Source organism: Carcharhinus amblyrhynchos, chromosome 27 (assembly GCF_965287045.1).
Source record: "Carcharhinus amblyrhynchos chromosome 27, sCarAmb.v2.hapA, whole genome shotgun sequence".
Lineage (NCBI taxonomy): Eukaryota > Metazoa > Chordata > Chondrichthyes > Carcharhiniformes > Carcharhinidae > Carcharhinus > Carcharhinus amblyrhynchos.
In genome coordinates, this window is record NC_137350.1 from 23174471 (window position 1) to 23195997 (window position 21527).

At 42.2% G+C, this 21527-nt stretch overlaps 1 protein-coding gene across 1 annotated transcript in view; it reads right to left on the reverse strand.

Annotated features, from left to right (window-relative positions):
- LOC145359122 (abl interactor 1-like) overlaps positions 1–15369 on the reverse strand; it is a 42055-nt gene extending 26686 nt beyond the window's left edge. The window contains exons 1-2 of the mRNA XM_080213520.1: positions 15228–15369; positions 10161–10328 (exon numbers count right to left, since the gene is read on the reverse strand). Of these exons, the coding sequence (XP_080069646.1) occupies positions 10161–10328; positions 15228–15344 (285 nt within the window). The 5' untranslated portion in view covers positions 15345–15369. The remainder of the gene's footprint in view (positions 1–10160; positions 10329–15227) is intronic.
- Positions 15370–21527: the final 6158 nt, after the last annotated feature.

The following is a 21527-nucleotide window of genomic DNA, read 5'->3' on the forward strand; positions in this document are numbered from 1 at the left end:
AAAGAGGCCATTTGGCCCATCGAGTCTGCACTGACTCCCTAACAAAGCACCTTACTCAGGCCCACACCCCACTCTATCCCGATAACCCTATGTATTTACCCCTAATCCTCCTAACCTATATATCGTGGAACAATAAAGGGCAATTCAGCATGGCCAATCCGCCTAATTTGTACACCTTTGGACTGTCGGAGGAAACCGGAGCACCCGGAAGGGATCCACGCAGACCCGGGGAGAAAGTGCAAACTCCACGCAGACAGTCACCCAAGGCCAGAATGGAACCCAGGTCCCAGGTGCTGTGAGGCAGCACTACTAATCACTGTGCCACTGTGTCGCCAATCAAAGTGACTTTGATTGAAGGGTAAATATTGGCCAGGGTGCTAAGGGTAAATCCTCTGCTCTTTTTCAAAATAATCCATGGGAACCTTTCCGTCTGCCTGGGAGAGCAGTTGGAGCCTCAGCTTAAGGTTTCACCAGCATCGCTGGCAGTGTTGTACTCCCTCAGCACTCCCTGAGAAACCCATAAAAATATAATCTTGATAGTTAATCATTCCTTTTGGACCTTATTCAGGTAAGTATTTCAAAATGATATGCTGATAGTGAATCTTTCATTTAAGAATGTTCCCTTTTACTTATTGCATTACTTGTTCCTGTGTATTTAACACACTGAAAATCAAATAGCACATATTGCATGATATAACATAACAAATAGTTGATCTCATTGTCTTTCCCACAATGTCCTGAGTGGGGCAGGAATTTCAAAAGGTAGATATGAGAAAGGTTTACATCCCATTCTCAGTTACAGAAGCACGGGGTGGCATGGTAGCACAGTGGTTAGCATTGCTGTCTCACAGCTCTAGAGACCTGGGTTCAATTCCTGGCTTGGGTCACTGCCTGTGTGGAGTTTGCATGTTCTCCCTGTGTCTGTGTGGGTTTCCTCCCATAATCCTAAGATATGTGGGCTAGGTGCATTGACTATGCAAAATTGTTCCTTTGTGTCCTGGGATACATAGGTTAGAGAGATTACCGGCATGGATTTACAGGGATAGGGCCTGGGTGGGATTCTTGACAGTGCAGACTTGATGGGCTGAATGGCCTCCCTCTGCACTGTTGGGGTTCTATGAAGCACAATTGCCATCTAAGTATGATGCTTACATTTTTAATTTAAAACAAGCACTGTTTTTTTTTAATTATTCATTTTCGGGAGGTGAGGATCATTGGCGAGGCTGGCATGTATTGCCCATTCCTAATTGCCTCTGAGGAGGTGATAATGAGCTGCCTTCTTGAAGCATTACGCTTAGGGTGGCATTGGGGTGAGATCAAGATCTTGACCCAGCTACAGAGAAGGAATATAGTTCCAAATCAGGATGTTGTGTGTGGTAAATAAAGCTGTATTTTTGCTTCTAGAGATAGCCAGGATCGATCTTCAAAATGGCTTTCACAGAAGCAACACCACAGCACGGTGACACAGTGGTTAGCACTGCTGCCTCATGGCTCCAGGGACCTGGGTTTGATTCCCGGCTTGGGTCACTGTCTGTGCAGAGTCTGCACGTTGTCTGCGTGGGTTTCCTCCAGGTGCTGTGGTTTCCTCCCACAGTCCAAAACACATGCTGGTTAGGTGGCATTCACTATGCTGAATTTTCCCTCAGTGTATCTGAAAAGGTGCTGAAATGGGCGACTAGGGGATTTCCATAGTAACTTCATTGCAGCGTTAATGTAAGCCTACTTGTGACACCAATAAATAACAAACTAAACAGCAGCCGTATTGTAAGCAGCCATCATTTATTCTGGGCATGGGTTTAACCTTGTGTGCAGGCACCAGTGTGTCTCCCGCTTTGTCAGAATGGACTGTCTAACCATGAGAAACATGAAATAAAGCCAAAAATTGCAACATTATAATATACAGACAGAATCAGTTCTCCTTGTGCAGTTCCTGTTAATATTTCATTGCTGATTTAGAATAAACTGCAAGTGTTGGAAACAGAAAATCAAAAGAGAAACTGCTGGAAAGATTCTGCATTTGGAAGAGGAAATAATAAATTGTTTCTCCACCTAAAACATTAACCCTTTCATTTTCAGTCACCGCTGTGCTCATTTCCATCATTTTATGTCTTTATAAAATATAGTGTGATGCTACTTACACATTGCTCTAAAAACACAGAAGGGGAAAATAGTCATAAGTTTTTTTTCTGTACAAATGGACCACAGATGGAGATTATATGTGTTTGCCTTGCAAGTAATTGGGACTTTTTTTCCAACCCAGTGAAATGTCGAAGCAGCAACGTAAAGATAAACAGTGGAAATCAGGGCGTTTGGTGTTTCTCAGTCCGGCACTTAAGTGGATTTTCACTCTGTTTTCGCAGCAGCCAGAGACAGTGTCACAATAACAGCTTTTCACTGAAGATATTGAACTGGGAAAGAGATTAAACTCTTTGTCTCGACTAAGCTGTGTGTGCTTGGAAAGAACCATGAGAGTGGTGTGCCCAAGCTGTTACTCACTGGCAGTGATTCCTGTGTCTTGAACTTTATTAACATCAAACCCCCTTTGTGATGTCCATGAATGAGTTTCTGGATCTCCTGCTTAATTACAGCAGGGCGCTCTTGTTAACTGTTTGAGGGCTGCTGCAGGAATCTTGCAGTAAGTCAAGTAAATTTGTGGAATTCTTTGCCGCAGAGCAACCGAGGCTCTGCGACCCTAAGTATGTTCAAGGCTTAGTTAGACATTTTTAGTCAGTACGGGAATCAATTGTTGTGGGGATAAGGTGGGAAAACTGGAGTTGAAGATTGGGCCTGAGTTAGAGGGAGCGGTTGGCCAGATTCAGGCTTTATTCCTTGGAATGTAGAAGAATGAAGGGTGACCTTACTGAGGAGTATAAAATCATAAGGGGCATAGATAGGATGAACACACATAGGGCAGGAATTTCCGGCCTTGCTCGCCCCTAAACTGGAAAATTCTGCCCAAGGTCAACAGAGCTTTCCATGGTCCGCTCCGATTCCTGTGGCAGGCGGGATGATAAAATTCACCGCGTAGTCTTTTTCCCAAGGTAGGGGAATTGAAAACTAGAGGTCTAAGCTAGGTTTAACTTCAGAGGAGAAAGATTTAAAAGGGACCTGAAGAAGAACTTCATGCAGAGGGTGGTGTGTATATGAAATAAATTGCCAGCAAAAGTGGTTGAGGCAGATACAATAGCAACATTTAAAAAACATTTAGATAAGTACATGGATAGGAAAGGATTAGAGGGATATGGACCAACCACAGACAGTTGGGACCAGCTTAGGAGGGTACCATGGTCGACATGGACCAGTTGGGCCGCAGAGCCTGCTTCCGTGCTTTATTGTTCTATAACTCTTGCTCTATGCCAGATCAGTCATGATCTCATTGAATGGTAGAGCAGACCTGATGGGCTGAATGGCTCTTACATTTTATGGCCTTAATACCCACTGGCACACATGTCACTGATAATGAGTTCCGTTAATTACATTTTCCCCAAAAGCATTATTCCTTTGGTCTCAAGTACATTTTCAGATTGTTAAATTAAAATGTTATTTTGTTAACTTTCCATGAATCAGAATTTCTGAAATGTAAGATACACACAAAAAGGGTGATTACTTTTCAAGTTGCCCATTATTGATTATAATTACCAGAGCATTAAAGAACAGTCCACAGCAATAATTTGCATTAAGGACATCCCACAGATGGTGAAAATAAATGACAGGAGATGGATAGTAGAGTTAGGAGATGAATGAAAATCGGAAGGGATGTGTCATGGGCAAGTGATGGCCCAGTTTACATTATGGGCCAAAGTTAAAATTGCCCCTGATGAGTTTAAACACACTGAAAACCTGGTTAAGGGACTTAACAGCAATGAGTTAGGTAGAAGCAGGTGTAAGGAAAATAAAAACAGTCTTGCTGATTAATAGGATTTACGGTTTGAAACTTGGTTGTGGATCGTAGGGATATAGGAACATAGGAATTAGAAGTAGGCAAATTCAGCCCTTTGAGCCTTCTCCGCCATTCAATCAGATTAGAGTTGATCTCTCCCTGGTCTCAAATCCACCTTCCTACCTGTTCCCCATATCCTTTTTTTTAAATTAGAAATGTATCTCTCTCCTTTTTGAAACCATTCAATGATTTAGACTCCACCATGCTACGGAGCAGCGAGTTACACAAGTAAAACAAATTTGAGTCAAAAAAAACAACAGAATTTTCTGTTCCAGAAAGTCCGGTGGTAGAAGCAAAAGGTGCAATGACATCTGCTGGAGGATGGGATGGCTGATCACAAGAGTTTATAGACTGTTCAAGCTCATTAATTATGCAAATGCAAGGAGCATGTTGAATCTCATTGTAGGGCGAACAGGAAGTGGTCCATCACTGTCCAAAGGTATATAGGTTAGGTGGATTGGCCATGGTAAATTGCCTATTAGGGTCCCAAAATGTGCAGGTTAGGGGAATAAATACATGGGCTTACAGGGATAGGGCCTGGGTAAGATGCTCTGTTGGAGAGTCAGTGCATACTCAATGGGCCAAATGGCCTACTTCTGCACTGTGGGGATTCTATGACAGGCAAAAAGAAAAAGGAGGTGGGGTGGGGTGGGATGGGGTTGTTAGTTCAGAATGAAATCAATGCAACATTGAGAGAGGATATTGGCTCAGAAAATTTAGATGTGAAATTAGTCTGGGTGAAGCTAAGAAGCAACAAAGGGCAGAAAACATTAGTGGGAGTTGTCTATAGGCCTCCAAACTGCAGCAAGTGTGCTAACAGTGATCGTGGGTAACTTTGGTCTACATATAGATTGGTCAAACCAAATTAGCAATTAAACTGTGGTGGATGAGCTCCTGGTGTGTGCACAGGGTGGGTTTTTTTGACTAGTACATCGAGGAACCAACCAGGAAGCCTGCTATCCTAGATTTAATATTATGCACTGAGAAAGGGTTATTAATAATCTTGTTGTATGGGGTCCTTTATAGGAGAAGTGACCAAACATGACAGAAGTCTACTTTAGACAGGAAAGTGGAGAAAACTGATCTGAAACTTGGGTCTCAAATCTAAATGAAGGAAACTACAAAGGTATGTGGCATGTGTTTACTAAAATAGATTGGAGAACTTCATTAAAAGACATGACAATTGGTAGGTGGTGGTTAATATTTAAAGAACAAATGTGTGCATTACAACAGTTACACATTTCTTTGTGCCAGAAAAACACAAGAAAAATGGCCCAACCATAGCTAACAAAATAAATTAAGGAGGATATTAGATCCAAAGAGGAGTCATATAAAATTGTGAGGAAAAAGTAGCAAGCCTGAGGATTGGGAGCAGTTCAGAATTCAGGAAAAGAGGATCAAGTGATTAAGAGGGGGAAAATATAGTGAGAGTAAACTTGAAAGTATCATGAAAAGAAACTGTAACAAGTAAAAAGAAAAAGATTACTGAAGACAAATGTGGGCTCCAAAAGGGAAGAATTTAAAATGGAAAACAAGGAAATGGTAGAGCAATTAATCAACTTTTTTTTCCATGGAGGAAGATATAAATAACTCCCCATAAGTGTTAAGGAACCAAAGGTCTAATGAGAAGGAGGAATTAAAGGAAATTAGTATTATGGGAAGAAATAGTGCTGGAGAAATTAATGGGGGTGAAAGGTGATAAATCCCAGGATCTAATCATCTACATCCTGGTGTCCTAAAAGAGGTAGTCATGGAGATAGTGGATGTGTTGGCTGTCATCTTCCAAAATTCTGGACTTTTTGGAAAAGTCTCAGCAGTTTGGAGGGTGGCAAATGTAACTTCGTTATTTAAAGGAAGGAAGAAGACAGAAAACAGAGAATTACAGACAGGTTAGCCGAACATGAATAGTAGGGAAAATGCCAGAGTTTATTATAAAGGGTGTGATAACAGAACACTTAGAAAATAGAAACAGAATAAGCAAAGTCCATACAGATTTATGAAAGGGAAATCATGTCTGGCAAAGCTCCTGGCTATTTTTCATACAAAATTAGTAAAGTAAGTAGGAGTGAACAAGTGGATGTAGTGTATTGGATTTTCGGAAAGCTTTTAATAAAGTCCCACATAAGAGTTGAATGAAAAATTATAGTGTTTAGGATTGGGGGATGATATATTGACATGATTTGAAAATTGGTTAGCGCACAGGAAACTGCGAGTAGGAATAAATAAATCAATTTTGAAGTGGTAGGCAGTGACCAGTGGGGTCCCAAAGGGGTCAATGTTTAGACCCCAGCTATTCACAAAATATATCAATGATTTGGATGATGGAACCAAGTGTAATATTTCCAAAGCCAGCAACCTATGAATGAATTTTAAAAATGTGAATAAATCAAATGGATAATGTGCATGTCATGGTTGAAGTTACAGAGTACACGGCTGGTGACCAAGTCCAGGGCAATCTTAATTCTCTGGGAGGCTGGAATTTGGATTGAATGGATTTGAATAGGGTAAGGTGAGGGAGATGGGCACAGACCCGAAAGGTGACCTTTTAAATCTACAGAAAGAGTGCAAAATGGGGAAGTAACTGGAAAGATGAGGAACGGTGAGTAGCCTTTTTATGGATGATATTATAGTACCAGTCTTAAAGGGCAAGATTCCAGGGACAGCATTTTAATGCCCAGTCTTACTTAACCACAGGAAAGCCACTTGGATACTATGATTCATGACTTTGACAGCACCTCTCAGTAGGCAGTCATCTGCCTGCCAGAATGAACAGGGTCCTCATTCATGTCTGCTAAACCACCATCTTCCCCAGATTTACCTGGTTGCTGGTAAGTGATGGCCCAAAGCTGCTACATCAACTTACTTGCTTGGCAAATGGACTGGTGGCCTTTTAATGAGGCCCAGTGGTTACACAGCCATGGGGCAGCAGGGCACAGCTCAGAAGGAAAGAAACAGTTTGGACCAGTATTCTCGTTTTTACTGGTGTTCCATTTTAAAGTTTACAGAACTAGTTCAGAACTCCCTTGTCTATTTGCGAAGGTGCAACTATGTACACAGAAAGTCTCTCACTCTCAAAGTTACTGAGTTTTTCAAGTAGCCCATTATTGATTATAGTTACCAGAGCTCCAACTGAGTTGAAGTCTGCATCACCTTATTTCTGGTGGAGCCTGAGCCTTATATCTCTCCTTCCCCCTCCCCATTGTACATTTGGCCTGTTGAAGCTTGTACTCTCCAAGCCTCTATCAGTACAAGGACTCACTGCTATTAATAGTATTTCACTCACAGCATGTTGATGAAGTCCGTATCCAACTTTAGATGCGCACATGATAAAAATAAATTGTAAATGGCCGATCAAAGCATAATGCTTTTAACACTAATGTTGTTTTCCTTTATTTGAGAAACCGATTGAAAATGGCAGCAGTTGAATAAATATAAAAGGATGATATAAGCATTAAAACACATCAGAAATAAGCAGAACATAACAGAGTTAACAATGCATTCCCAATAACCTTCTAAATGTCAGGTTTAATATTGCACGTGTGTTTTTCATTGGCTTATATTATGTATACCCCACAGATGCTTTTCATGATGTTTAGAGTGCCACGATCTTCAGAGATTGTGGACTGAATTTTCCAGCCATTCACTCAGTAGGATTCTCTGGTCCCACTGCAGTGAATGGAGATTTGGCTGAGTGCCAAATTCTCCATACTCACTTGTAGCAGCAGCAGAGTACGAACGGCCATAAACTTCCAGCCTGTATCTAAAGTTTAACCGAATAGCCACTGAAATGAAAGAGAATGGTTGCCTCATTAAGGCCAATGAGATTTCAAATATAGGAAATATGAGCAGAAGTAGGCCAAAAGATGGGTAATGGCTGATCTTCGTACCTCCATTTCTCCTCACCATTCCCCTATCCCTTGATGTCATTGATATCCTGAAATCTATCGATTTCTGTCATGAACACACTCACCTGACTGAGCTTCCACTGGGGCAGAGAATTAAACTTCATCAAAAACTGTTGGAAGGCTTAAGGAAAAAAGTTCAAACACTGGCAATATTCACGTCAATGCCAAAGATGGGTGGCTAAAGAGGACGACTGTCTTTATTTCCTAAACAGCTGGTAGAAAGTGAAACAAATCTATCTTTTTGACACCCAGAGCTTACATTTACACTGATTCTGTATGTTCAGGCTTTACTCAATCTGTCAGTCTAGCATCATTACATATTGCTCAGTATTAAAAAGTATATATAAATTGCAAGATATTTCCTGGTCTTTCTGCCTGGTCGTACATCATGGAATCCCTACATTACAGAATGAGACCATTCAGCCCATCGAGACCGTACCGATTGCAGTCCCACAAAGGCCCTATTCCCGTAATCCTGCACATTTACTGTTCATCCCCCTGACACAATGGTCAATTTATTATGCTCAATCAACCTAACCTGCACATCTTTGGACAGTGGGAGGAAATCAGAGCACCCGGAGGAAATCCACATAGACACAGGGAGAACATGCAAACTCCACACAGTGACCCAAAGCCGGAATTGAACCTGTGTCCCTGGCGCTGTGAGGCAGCAGTGCTAACTACTGTTACCACCGTGCCGCCCTATGTTACCTGGTCCTTCCAACCGCCCAGCCCCCAACCCACATTGTGATGACTCCTATAAAGGGGTCATTCTCCTGTCGCAATTCTGATGAAGGGTCGTTACCTGAAGTATTAATCTTCCCTTTTCCAGATACAGGCCTGCCTGTGTTTTATTATTTTGTTATTATATTTCAGATTTCCAGAGGTTTTTTTTTGCTTTTCATCTCCATTAGGCTAGATTTCTTCAAATGGCAAGTTTGAAACCCTTTGAGGCATCAGCATATGTCTGGTTGTAATCTGGATTCACAGAATAGGATTCTGGAGGATTCGCAGAGTAGAAGTTAATGTAATACTTTGTCAAGATGGGCTTTAAAATAACCTTACACTGTGGAGAAAACACTAAGTGTATATGCCCTACAGCCTCATATTCACAATGTAGGTTTGTGAGAAGCTCATTTCACTGATGTTTCTTCATTGCCACAAAGCACCAGTTGTTCTATTCACGAGAGCTTGAAAACATTCCTCTCTCTTTTGTTGGCCAACCTAGCTGGCTATAGATAATTGATGCTTAAAATAGGCCATGAGATTTTCTACAATTGTCCCTCAGCCCTAACACATGCCACAACATCTTCCTGGCTAAGAATTAACTCAGTAACATGTGTGGCAATTATCAGAGTGGTTTACATTGCTTAAATGAAACTTGTGCAGTGTATGAAGTAGCCACTAATTTATAATGTGGCGATGTTAGTCTTGGACTGGGGTGGGCACAATAAGAAGTCTCACAACACCGGGTTAAAGTCCAAGAGGTTTATTTGGAATCATGCACTTTTGGAGCGCTGCTCCTTTATCAGGTGAGTGGAACACCTTCATCACCAAGAAGCCTATGGGATTGCTGATCAAATCAGTATGTTATAGGCATACCTCACCCTACTGTCCTTCTTGAATCTCTCTCCTGTAGCAGTTGGTGCCTGGTCTCATCACCTCCATTCATTCCTCTAGCAGACCAAGGAATCCTATAGCAAGATGCTGATAACCAAGAATACATTTTCTGCTGCTAATATCGATAACTTTAAATTTATTTATTAGTGTCACAAGTAAGCTTACATTAACACTGCAATGAAGTTACTGTGAAAATCCCCTTGTCGCCATACTGCTATCCAGACACATGATAGAGACCCAATATAACAAGTGCAATGAGTTTTAGTTCCATCTTGTCTCATTTCCGCTTCACAGAGATATCATAGAATCCCTACAGCACAGAAGGAAGCCATTCAGCCCATCGAGTCTGTACCGACCACAATCCCACCCAGGCCCTATTCCTGCAATCCCATGCATTTACCCTGCTAATCTCCCCAGCACTAGGATCAATTTAGCATGGCCAATCAACCTAACCTGCACATCTTTGGAGTGTGGGAGGAAACCGGATCATCTGAAGAAACCCACATAGACACGGGGAGGACATGCAAGCTCCACACAGACAGTGACCCAAGGATGGAATTGAATGTGGGACCCTGGCGCTGTGAGGCAGCAGTACTAACCACTGTGTCGCCATACCACCAATTATCTCTGAACTCTTCCAAGATGAAGGAAAACAATCACTGAAAAGGAAGAACAGCTGAATGAAGATTTATCACCTGAGATATGAAGTTAACGGAGGCCTCCATTTTGGAGAGCTCCGAGGTCTGCAAGTCCAGCAGCTTGAGTACTTTCTCAGCCAGGCTGTTGATTTGACTAGCTACACTTGCAAGAGATTGGGCAGCAAAGGCCTTGGTTTCCTCAAAAGCTTTTGTCTTGTCCTGAGCCTGTAAGAAAAATAAATTATTTTAGAGTCTGCTTTCACCAATTGTGCATAACATTCCCTCCAGATACTGAGAAACGTTTGTGCAATGTCAAGTAATGTAGTCCACCATTTTTGTAAAAATCCATTCCTCTGGGAATCATGGAACATAATTATCATTTGTTTATTTGTGAGAATATTTGAAACTATGTTTCTCATGTTCTTATGTTCTTAATAATAATCTACAAATCCATTTGTAACATTATGGTTTTGCATTAGAACAGGGTGAAAATACAATTTCACTTTTGTGCTTAGTTACATATGTAAAAAGAACAGTGTAGTAGTTTTTTCAAGAGGGAAGCTCTTAGAATCTCATTTCATTGCTTGCCATAATGTATATTTTTAACTCTTTCAAGGATGTGGGCGTCATTGGCAATTAAGATCAGTATTTGTTGTCCATCCCTAATGGCCCTTGAACTGAGTGGCCTGCTAGGCAATTTCAGAGGGCAGCTAAGAGTCACGTGTAAAATTAAAGTTTATTTCTTAGTGTCACTAGTAGGCTTACATTAACACTGCAATGAAGTTACTGTGAAAATCCCCTAGTCGCCAAACTCTGGCACCTGTTCAGGTACACTGAGAGAGAATTTAGCATATCCAAACATCCTAGCCAGCATGTCTTTCGGACTGTGAAAAGAAACTGGAGCACCTGGAGGAAAACCACACAGATACGGGGAGAACATGCAGAGTCCATTAGTGACCAAGCCAGGAATCAAACTGTGTCCTTGGCGCTGTGCGGCAGCAGTGCTAACCACTGTGCCACCATGTTCCAGGCCATTTATTCTGCCTTATCTCAGGGGGGTGAGTACTTGACTTCCTCCGTGGAGAGGTTGGCAGCTGTTATGGAGAGCCAGGGGATGCTGTTAGCACCATATGCATGCAACAATTACCCCCCTGTACCTGTTGGGAATCCATAATGGCACCAAAGAACATAAGAAATAGGAGCAGGAGTAGGCCATCTAGCCCTTCGAGCCTGTCCTGCCATTCTATAAGATCATGGCTGATCCGAAAGTGGTTCAGTTCCACTTGTGTGCCTGCTCCCCATAACCCTTAAATCCCTTATCGATCAGAAATCTATGTACCTGTGACTTAAACATATTCAACAAGGTAACTGCCACTGCTTCAATGGGCAGAGAATTCCAGAGATTCACTACCCTCTGAGAGAAGAAGTTTGTCATCAACTCTGTTCTAAACTGCGCACCCCCCCCCCCCACTTATTTTGAGGCCGTGTCCCCTAGTTCTTGTTTCCTTTCTAAGTGGAAAGAATCTCTCTGCCTCTACCCTATCTAATCCCTTCATTATCTTATATGTCTCTATAAGATCACCCCTCAGCCTTCTAAACTCCAACGAGTACAGGCCCAATCTACTCAATCTCTCCTCATAAGCTAACCCCCTCATCTCCCATATCAACCTGGTGAACTTTCTTGCCCATTGATGTTACAGACAGGCTCTCTGGATGCATACTGAAGTGTGCAAAATCTCCAGCACTTTTAAAGAAGGCATTCATGACCTACCAGATGCAGCAACTTGCTGCATCAGACATGCCACAGATATCCCCTCTGGAGGTTGGGAAGGAGCCGCCGGCATGGAAGTTTGATGCCACAATTAATTTTAGCTCCACTAGCATTGGATTCCCTCACAGTTCACAGGTCCTCCTGAAGGGACTGCCTCATAAACACCCTCAGTCATCTTTGTCATTGTCTCTCCATCACCTTCTGTTAGTTTTTGCATGTGTAGTGGGCTTGATGCCATGCCATTGCTCATTGCACTGGTCCTTGGTTGTCTTTTTATAGACCAAGATCATTATCCAGTCCTAAGCACCAGCCCCCACCCCCCCAACCCTCCCCCAAAATTTTTGGCTGCTGCTGTACATGACTCAATGCCATCCTTCATCTGTCGCATTCCCCGCCGACCAAGGCTTTAGGAATACTGGGTGGACAAGGCCTATCTTGACACCAACTAGCAAATAGAGGGCAGAAAACGAAGGTTTCTCCTCCGCTGTTGGCGTGGAGCCTTAACCAAAATTTTGCATCTATAGACAAATGGGCATAACTTGCTCTACTTTAACCACAGCCTGGTCTTGCTCTCTATGGCCCTCAGCCTTTCCTCAATGCCCTTAACCATTCCTCGTTCACGCTCCACCCTCACTTTGCCATCTCTGACCTTCCTTCGTCAGCTTTGACGTTTGCCTCAACACTCTTGACCTTCCCTTGATCACCCTCGATCTTTCCTGCTCCACCCCAGTTTTTATTGGTTGTGAAAGTGAAGGCCTGTGTTTCATGTGCACCACCAACTTAATCCCAAAGGGAGCATTTCATCACAAAATCTTGTGTTGTAATGGCTGTTCATTACATACAAGTCCACTTCAATTAGTTTCCCACAATGTACCACTGGCATTTTCACCCCACTTCCACCCCTTCAGCAGGAGAATTTTGTTCTTCTAACCTGACATTGGAAACTTTGCTTTCTGTCCTGTTGAGCATCCCGCCCACTTCTTTCTCCCCCAACTTCCTCATGCATATTAAATTCTGCCCTGATGCCACGACAAAGGTTATGTTAGTTAACAATGGTTTTTTTTATACTCAGTTTGAGTTGTAGAGTTTATGTTGTGCTTTTTCCAAACTAATATTCACAGCAAACTGGAGATGGAGTGAAAAAGGAGCATTTGATTAATAAAGATTTGAACAACCAACTCACTTGCAAACCCAAACTCACCCTGTTCAATAGTTAACAAATGGCAATTATACCAATCCAGACAAATAAATCTGTACTGATCATTGCAATACACAGGTAAACATGTTTAGCGGCGTAAAGGCACCAATGTCATAGCTTTTTCATGGAAATAGCCCCTGTGCAATCATAGAATCCCTACGGGACAGAAGGAGGGCATTCGGCCCATCAAGACTACACAGACTCTCTGACAAAGTGGGTGGGATCTTACAACCTTGTTCGTCCCAAAACCATAATATCCCACCAGAGGTCAATGGACATTTCCATGGTTCGCCTCTCACCCGCTCCATTTTCTGTGGCGGGCTGGATGGTAAAATTCCAGCCAGTCTCCTGCCCAGGCCCTCTGCCCCACCCTATCCTCGCACATTTACCGTGGCCAACCCATTTAACGTGTGCATCTTTGGACACCAAGGGGCAATTAATTATGGCCAATCCCCCTAAATTACACATCCTGGGACACTAAGGGGCAATTTATCATAGCCAATACTCTGAACATGCACATCTTTGGACTGTGGGAGGAAACCAGAGCACCCGGAGGAAACCCACACAGACACGGGGAGAACGTGCAAACTCCACATGGACAGTGACCAGCGGCTGGAATCGAATCCAGGTCCCTGGCACTGTGAGGCAGCAGTGCTAACCACTGTGCCACTATGTCTGCCCTTTTTGATAATTAAAGAATTTACATTAATTTGATACCTTAATGTGAACAGTACATTATTTTTATAACTTTACAAGTAAGAAGTGGATAATAAATCACTTTGAATGCACTTTGCCCAAAGATAAAAATATGTATTTATTTATCTCATCATCTTTACTTACTTTCTTTATTAACTGAACAACATTTTCATATCAGAAATGCGGTTATTAGAAATCAACAGGCAAATAGCCATCAATTGCTAAGACGTGCTGTTTCATGCCATTTCTTCTCAAATAGAAACACATGTGAATTTGAAAAGCAAAAAAGAAAGTCAGCTTTTTTTATTCTAATTGGTGTCAAGCAGAAATGTTAACATTTGCATTTTCACCGCTTGCGTCTTAAAGCGAAACTTCCAAATGCTGATAGAGATCAGAAAGGAAACCTGCAACTTCTGCTATCAATCTGGTTCACGGGCGGTCACAAGTGTAAGACCATGAAAAAAAATTGTTGGGGAGGGCAACATTTCAGCCGTATCAGTTACAAGTGAATTAACAAAACCATGGGAGAATTCTGAAGAACATTGTTCTCCCGTTCGAGTTTGTATTGTTTTACAAATTAGTGCAAAAATTCTCTGGCAGCCTCAGTTTCCTAAAATCATTATTAGTAATGAGAAAATTGAATCAGTTCTGTCTGTGGCCAATAATTCATGCTCGACTGATTTGTATGGAAGAAAATGTCATTCAAATCTGAATATTGAGAAAACAATGACTACACCAAATTGTAAAGTGTTTGTGAAGTGACTTGCACATGATGCAGTCTAAACACTACATTCAGTATTAACCCTTCAAGATTGATGGCAAGACTTATTGAATCTTTCTTTAGCATATGGACATTATTTCAGCTGCATAAACTTCTGAAAATCCAGGCCTTCATAATTCTAAAAACATTCAGCTAATTTCCATGAGTATCCATTAGCTACAGGTATTGAAATGCGGAGCACACAACTGCATTGAAACCAAAAGCATGCTGTACTGCCAGCCTCTCAGTGCAGTGCTCTGCAGAACTAAGGAAGGTATATTGGGGCAGAAAAGTCTTTGCATATCAGAATTGCTTAAAATTCTCAACAAAGAGCATGTCAAACGCACTTACAGGTTTTGTAAGTGTATCATTAACTTTTAATACCGTTTAATATATCGAAAGTTAGCTTTTAATTCAGAGACTCTCATTTGAATACTTGTTTGGAATATCATTTTATGAGTTCATTTGGTTAGTGGACTTGGGGTCTAGACCCTCTCAAGTGTTGAACTAGTAACAGCATTAAATGTTACGACTTATATATTCAATATCCTAATCACACTCTTTAATGAATGGTATGACTTGCGAGCTGTAGCAAAGCTAATAGAGAAGTACAGATGTATAGTTCACATGAATAGGGAGCGCATTGCAGCTATGGTGAGACCGCTCATAGTTACAAATACTTAAATTAAATTCACATACCTGTATGTAGTTATTCTCACAGTACTCTGCTACCTTCTGGAGGTTTGTGTAGCTTTCCATCAAAGCCTGCCTGTCTGCAGGGATATCTTGTTGAAATAAGCTCTGCATTTCTGCCATTTTGCAGAGACTGTTCTCATTTCCTTCTTTCTGTGAACACTCAGGTTTTTAACTTGAGGTTTCCCCGGCCTCAGCTTATTTATTGTGATCTTTCAATCAGGAGCATTCTGGGCATTTTTTTTACAAAACCAGAAAAAAATAGTGCTTTATACAAAAGCATTGTTTACTTAAAAAGGTCATGTCAGAGGGGTCCTTCTGCAGAGTTTCTGTTTGATCAACACGTTAAGTGAAAATATATAAAAATGGAAAGGTTCTACATTTAAGAGACAAATTGAACTTTTAATACATAACAGAATCCTTTGAAGTTTGTTTTTTGCAAGATCAATTTCCCTTCAAAGCCAACGGTCAAATGTGTTTCCTTACAAGATTATTTAAACCTTTTTAATAGCAATCATATAAGGAGAACAGAGTTTCAATCGTGCTGTTGGTGGGTCCCACCAATTCAGATAAGAATGGAAAATCGCCTTCATGACTTTCAAACCACTTTAAAGGTCTGCTCCTGGAATTTGTTACTATTGGAAAACAGTATATTGTACAGTTCCATATAAATTACATCGAAGCGTTTTTACCCACATTGTATGTGCTTTACGTGATCTTCAGAACAAGAGGCAGAAACACTAAATTGTTGAAGGAGAAATTATCTGCCTGAGCAGGACTGAGCCAAGAGGAAAAGGATAAGATCATTTCAGTTAGCATGACATAGCCTTCTTTATGAATAATGAGAAACAAAGACAAAAGTGGCACCATCTTCGGTTCTAACTCATTGCTCTGGAAATTTGTTTGCAAAAGCAATAAGGTTTCCAGCACTATGAAGACATCAGACTTTTGAGTGGACCTACCATATATTAAGCTCCTCTTTCTCTTCGCCCTATCAGTAACTGCAATATGATATTTTGCACCCTATCTTTTCCTATTCTTCTATGTACTCTATGAATGGTATGTTTTTGTCTGTATAGCGCACAAGAAACAATACTTTTCACTCTATCTCAATACATGTGACAATAATAAATCAATTCAATTCAACATAACATGCCCAAATGATTCAGCCAGAAGTATGAACAAAGAAAATTACAGCACAGGAACAGGCCCTTCGGCCCTCCAAGCCTGCATCAACCATGGTGCCTGTCTGAACTAAACTCCCCTCAATTCCCATCCTATTATGCTGACGTGATTACCCATATGGCACCGTCCATATAATGAAACTTCCACAAGCAATACACATGTTTTAAAAAGACAATTTGGCACTTTTTGAGTTATCTTGTTTTCTCTTTACAACATTGAAAGTAAATCCTGTTATATGAGTTTTGCCCATATAAAGATCTCATTGTTAATAAATTCATTTTTTTATGAGCAAAGTGTATTAAGACAGTCGGGGCATAACTTTTCCAAAAAATGACTAAGGATAGGATTTTCCGGCCACGCACACCTCAAAACAGGAAATTCCCGCCTAAGGTCCATGGACCTTTAAAGGGGCATTCAAACTTTCTGTCTTGTCCACTATAATTCCTGCGGCAAGTGGGACTGGAAAATTTAGCCCTAAATGTCATTTTGGATGACAAAACTGGTGTTTTCAATCATGCCACACTTCTTTATTAGGACTGAGGTGAGTTTTGAACCTGTTATGAGAGGGGTGGGCCTAAGCAGACCAGTAAGTCACAGAGATCGGATGCCATTTTTAAAGAGACAGCCCTTTAAAATCTCTGCGGGATGTTCGAAACGCAGACACAAAAGTCTAGCAGCCTCGAGAACAGGTCTGCATTCTGATTCAACCACCATGCCCTTGAGGTCTTGATTCAGGAACAGAGGCATGACCTCTACCCAAAAGATGGTTCCAGGAAGCATACCAACCTCACATCTCTAGCCTAGGAAGCCATTGCCCAGGAGGCCAGTGCAGCTGCCAACTGTTCCAGAAGCATCAGACAGTGCAGGAGGCAGATTAATGATCTCATCCACTCCACCAGGGTAAATCCTCTCTCAACAGCCTCCACTATCAAATTCTCATCATGCCATCATGCTCTCAAATAGTGACTATCTTCACAGATCTCAGGCATCCATTATCGGTGGACATATATCAACACTCGTTCTTTCACCGTTACTTTCACGTCACTATTGTCACATTGCTCACACTAAATCCTCTCACCCTTCAGGAGAGGGCACATCTCTTTGCATAGCCAGATTGTGAAGGTCATAGCAAACTGTGATCATGCCATTTATGCAGTCCAAACATCCAAACCACATCTTCAAAAGTCCTAAGGTTTGCTCATTGAGTGACTGTGTGAAGCTGTGAGCAGCAATGTTCTATGAGTCTGAGGGCAATGCACCAGAGTCATTCAGCCACTGGGTCACCCTCATCCCCCAGCAACCATCTCTATAGATGTTCTGGATCCAGTTATCATTTTGATGACCTTCCCATCCTTCCCCTGAGCCTATCACCCATGCTTGGACATCAGCTCACCCCATGTGAACTCTGGATGCATTCCTTTCAGTAAGCAGTGTGGTATCCTTTAGACTCCTTTATTTGGGAGCTTTTGTTTCAGTCTTGTCCCCTCGGTCTTCCCTCTGCCTCCATTGTTCATCATCCTTATCCAACTCTGTGCCCCTCTGCCTGCCATCATGGCCTCTTGCCCTTCCCGTCTATCCACCCTTGCACAGTCCTCCTGCAACATAGCCCCCTTGTCTTCATCAGCATCCTCCCCTCACCTCACATCACATCCCCAGTCAAACTTCAGATCATTGGAGTGGAGGGCCCAGGAGTTCTGCAGCACAGCTTCTACCAGCTTGTTCTAGAGAGGGAGGGCACGGACATGTCTGCCCCAGCAGAGTGGCATTCAGTGTAACAGGAGTGGCACAGCACTAGGTCAGATAGACTACGTATGTTGAGCTCACCTCAAACTCTCATGCGTGCTGAGGGCCACCTTATGGACATTACTCCTTTTCAAACGGGTTTGCAGACGACATGATTTCTCACCGACGTGTTGCAAGATTGGGACACCTGGTGAGATTTCAAGGATTAGCTGTTTTAATGAGCATTCATGAGGTGCAAATGAATGCTAATGCCATTCGCGCCACTGTACAACAGGAGAACTGAACCGTCATTGGGAGAATTGCAAACTGCTTTGACGCTGGCAGGTTTCCGACTTTTTGGCTCCTGCTGGATTTTCCACTTCCGCCCACTGCCAAACCCAAGGATGGGGTGGAGAATTCTGCCCATTCTGCTTTCAGAGGGGAAGTGGTGGTGGGGGAGGGAGAGAAATGGAACAAGTATGATTTCTGATGAAGTATGATCTATGATTTCTATGATAAGATTGAGGCCTACCCCCAAGCTCACCCCATAACATGGGAGATGGGCAGAGCCGGAACTGGCTGCTCATCCGCCATGGTTAAATAAATAATCAAGAACCAATTCATCTTAAATACAATCCAACTGATCCCGACAATATGCTGCCCCCACCATAATTCAGCTGGCATGGGAATATACCTGCCCAGTATGCTGGGTGTGCTTTACTGCATGATCTATTAGGTCTTACTCTTGGGACCTGTTGTCATTCTGGCAGTGGGGGGGGCCAACTAATGAGACCTTGGTACTGCCAGGGTCGTTGATGCTGTCAGCCAATTGTATTGTTGTGTTGTGCCAACGAAAGAAAGGGCATATGTTCCATTTCCCACAGTGGGCTCTCTGAAGACTGTTCATGCTGGCATTCTTCACCATGCTGTGGGTAGGTGCTAAGTGGTGCCAGATAATTTCCCATGATAGGCCATGGAAATCAGTGGTTAAATACGAAAGCCGCTCTTGTGTAATGTCTAACAGCAAACTACAGAACAGCCTGGCACCGATCCAGCCTCTTGAATGAAAACATTGCTTGAGTTGGGCAGAAACACAAATGGAGAGAATAATCTTAAAATAGAAATGGGAAACACCATTTACTTTTGCAGATGTAGCCACAAAAACTATTTATGAGCCCTGCCGGCATTTTTGTAGGAGGACACAAAATGGCCCTGCATCGCCTTGAGACAGTTGGCACCAATGACCATTATTATATGAAGAAAGCTTGGGGGAATATGCAATTGATGCATTATGTCACATGTGCACCATTAACGCACTACACAATTTTCAGCAGATTCACCTGCCTAAGCCCCAAGGGGATGATTCACATAGGAATGCCACTCACTTGATGGTGTTGTACAGGGGAACATTCTATTTGTAGCATTATTGCACTTGTGGAAAGTTAAAGTCACAAATAATGGGCTCAGCTGTTCCTCTGTGACTCAAATTGAAGTGTGAAACTTAAGCTTTGAAAGACTCCAACACAGGCAGCACGGTAGCACTGTGGTTACCACAGCTGCTTCACAGCTCCAGGGACCTGGGTTCGATTCCTGGCTTGGCCACTATCTGTGTGGAGTTTGCACATTCTCTTTGTGTCTGCTTGGGTTTCCTCCAGGTACTCTGGTTTCCTCCCACAGTCCAAAAATGTGTGGGTTAGGTTGATTGGCCATGCTAAAATTGCTCCTTGGTATCCTGAGATGCGTAGGTTAGAGGGATTAGCGGGTAAATGTGTAGGGATATGGGGATAAGGGCCTGGGTGGGATTGTGGTCGGTGCAGATTCGATGGGCCAGATGGCCTCTTTCTGCACTGTAGGGTTTCTATGATTCTATGACACTCAAACTTCTTTTGACGATTTGTAGTCAACTAATTCCTTTCTCAATTTTCATGGACACATTCATTTGACCCAGCCCCCATCTGCAGTCAGTATATTTCAAAAAGTACTTCCCTGACTGTAAAGGACAATCAGGCTTCCTGAGGTTCTGAAGAGCTCTGTATCTATATATGGGTCTTTCTTGTCTTCTTTCTTTGCCATCCTAATGGAAGGGGTGAAGGAACAACAGCGGATGGAGGCAAGGAGAGGAAGCCAATATGGCGGGAGGCACTAACCACTTACACATAACCCTCTACAGTATGTCAATGGGCAGTACAAATCCTACTTCATTTAACTTTTATCAGTCTATCTTCTGGGGATACAAAATGTCATTTCAATGTAGCTCATGTGGGAAGGTTTTCCATCAAGAACCTTTGAATGCTTGGTTTTTTTCTAACATCTGCCTTTTCCAGCAAAGATTTAGCTATCTTGAATTTTGACACCACAAGCTTATTTGGATGCCAGATAATTTCCCATGATAGGTCATGGAAATCAGTGGTTAAATACGAAATCAGCTCTTGTGTAATGTCTAACAGTGAACTACAGAAGAGCCTGGCACCAATCCTGCCTCTTGAATAAAAACATTGCTTGAGTTGGGCAGAAACACAAATGGAGGCGCCACTGTTTAAAAAAGGAGGCAGACAAAAGACAGGTAACTATAGACTGGTTAGCTTACCTCCCGTGGGGAATGTAGGGAAAATGCTTGAATCTATCATCAAGGAAGAAATAGCGAGACATCTCGATATAAATTGTCCCATTGGTAAGGCGCAGCATGGGTTCATGAAGGGCCGGTCACGTTTGACTAATTTGTTAGAATTGTTTGAGAACATTACATCTGCAGTGGACGATGGGGAAACTGTGGATGTGGTGTATCTGGATTTCCAGAAGGCATTTGACAAGGTGCTGCACCAAAGACTGCTACATAAGACAAAGGTGCACAGTGTTGTGGGTAATGTGTTAGCATGGAGAGGCTTTCGTTTTTAACTACTGATTTCCATGACCTATCATGGGAAATTATCTGGCATCCAAAGAGTGGGGGTGAATGGGTGTTTTTCTGATTAGCGATCAGTGACTAGTGGTATGCCTCAGGAATCAGTGTTGGGACCACAATTGTTTATGATTTACATAGATGACTTGGAATTGGGGACCAAGTATAGTATGTCAAAATTCACAGATGACATTAAGATGGGTGGAAGAGCAAAATGTGCAGAGGACGCTGGAAGTCTGCAAAGGGATATAAATAATCTAAGTGAGTGGGTGAGGGTCTGGCAGCTGGCATACAATTTTGGTAAATGTGATGTCATCCATTTTGGTAGGAAGAACAGCAAAATGGACTATTATTTAAATGGTAAAAAATTGCAGCATGCTGCTGTGCAGACGGACCTGGATGTCCTTGAGCAGGAATCTCAAGGAGTTGGTTTGCAGGGGCAGCAGGTAATTAAGAAGGCAAATGGAATTTTGAGGGATGGAATTTAAAAACAGCGAGAT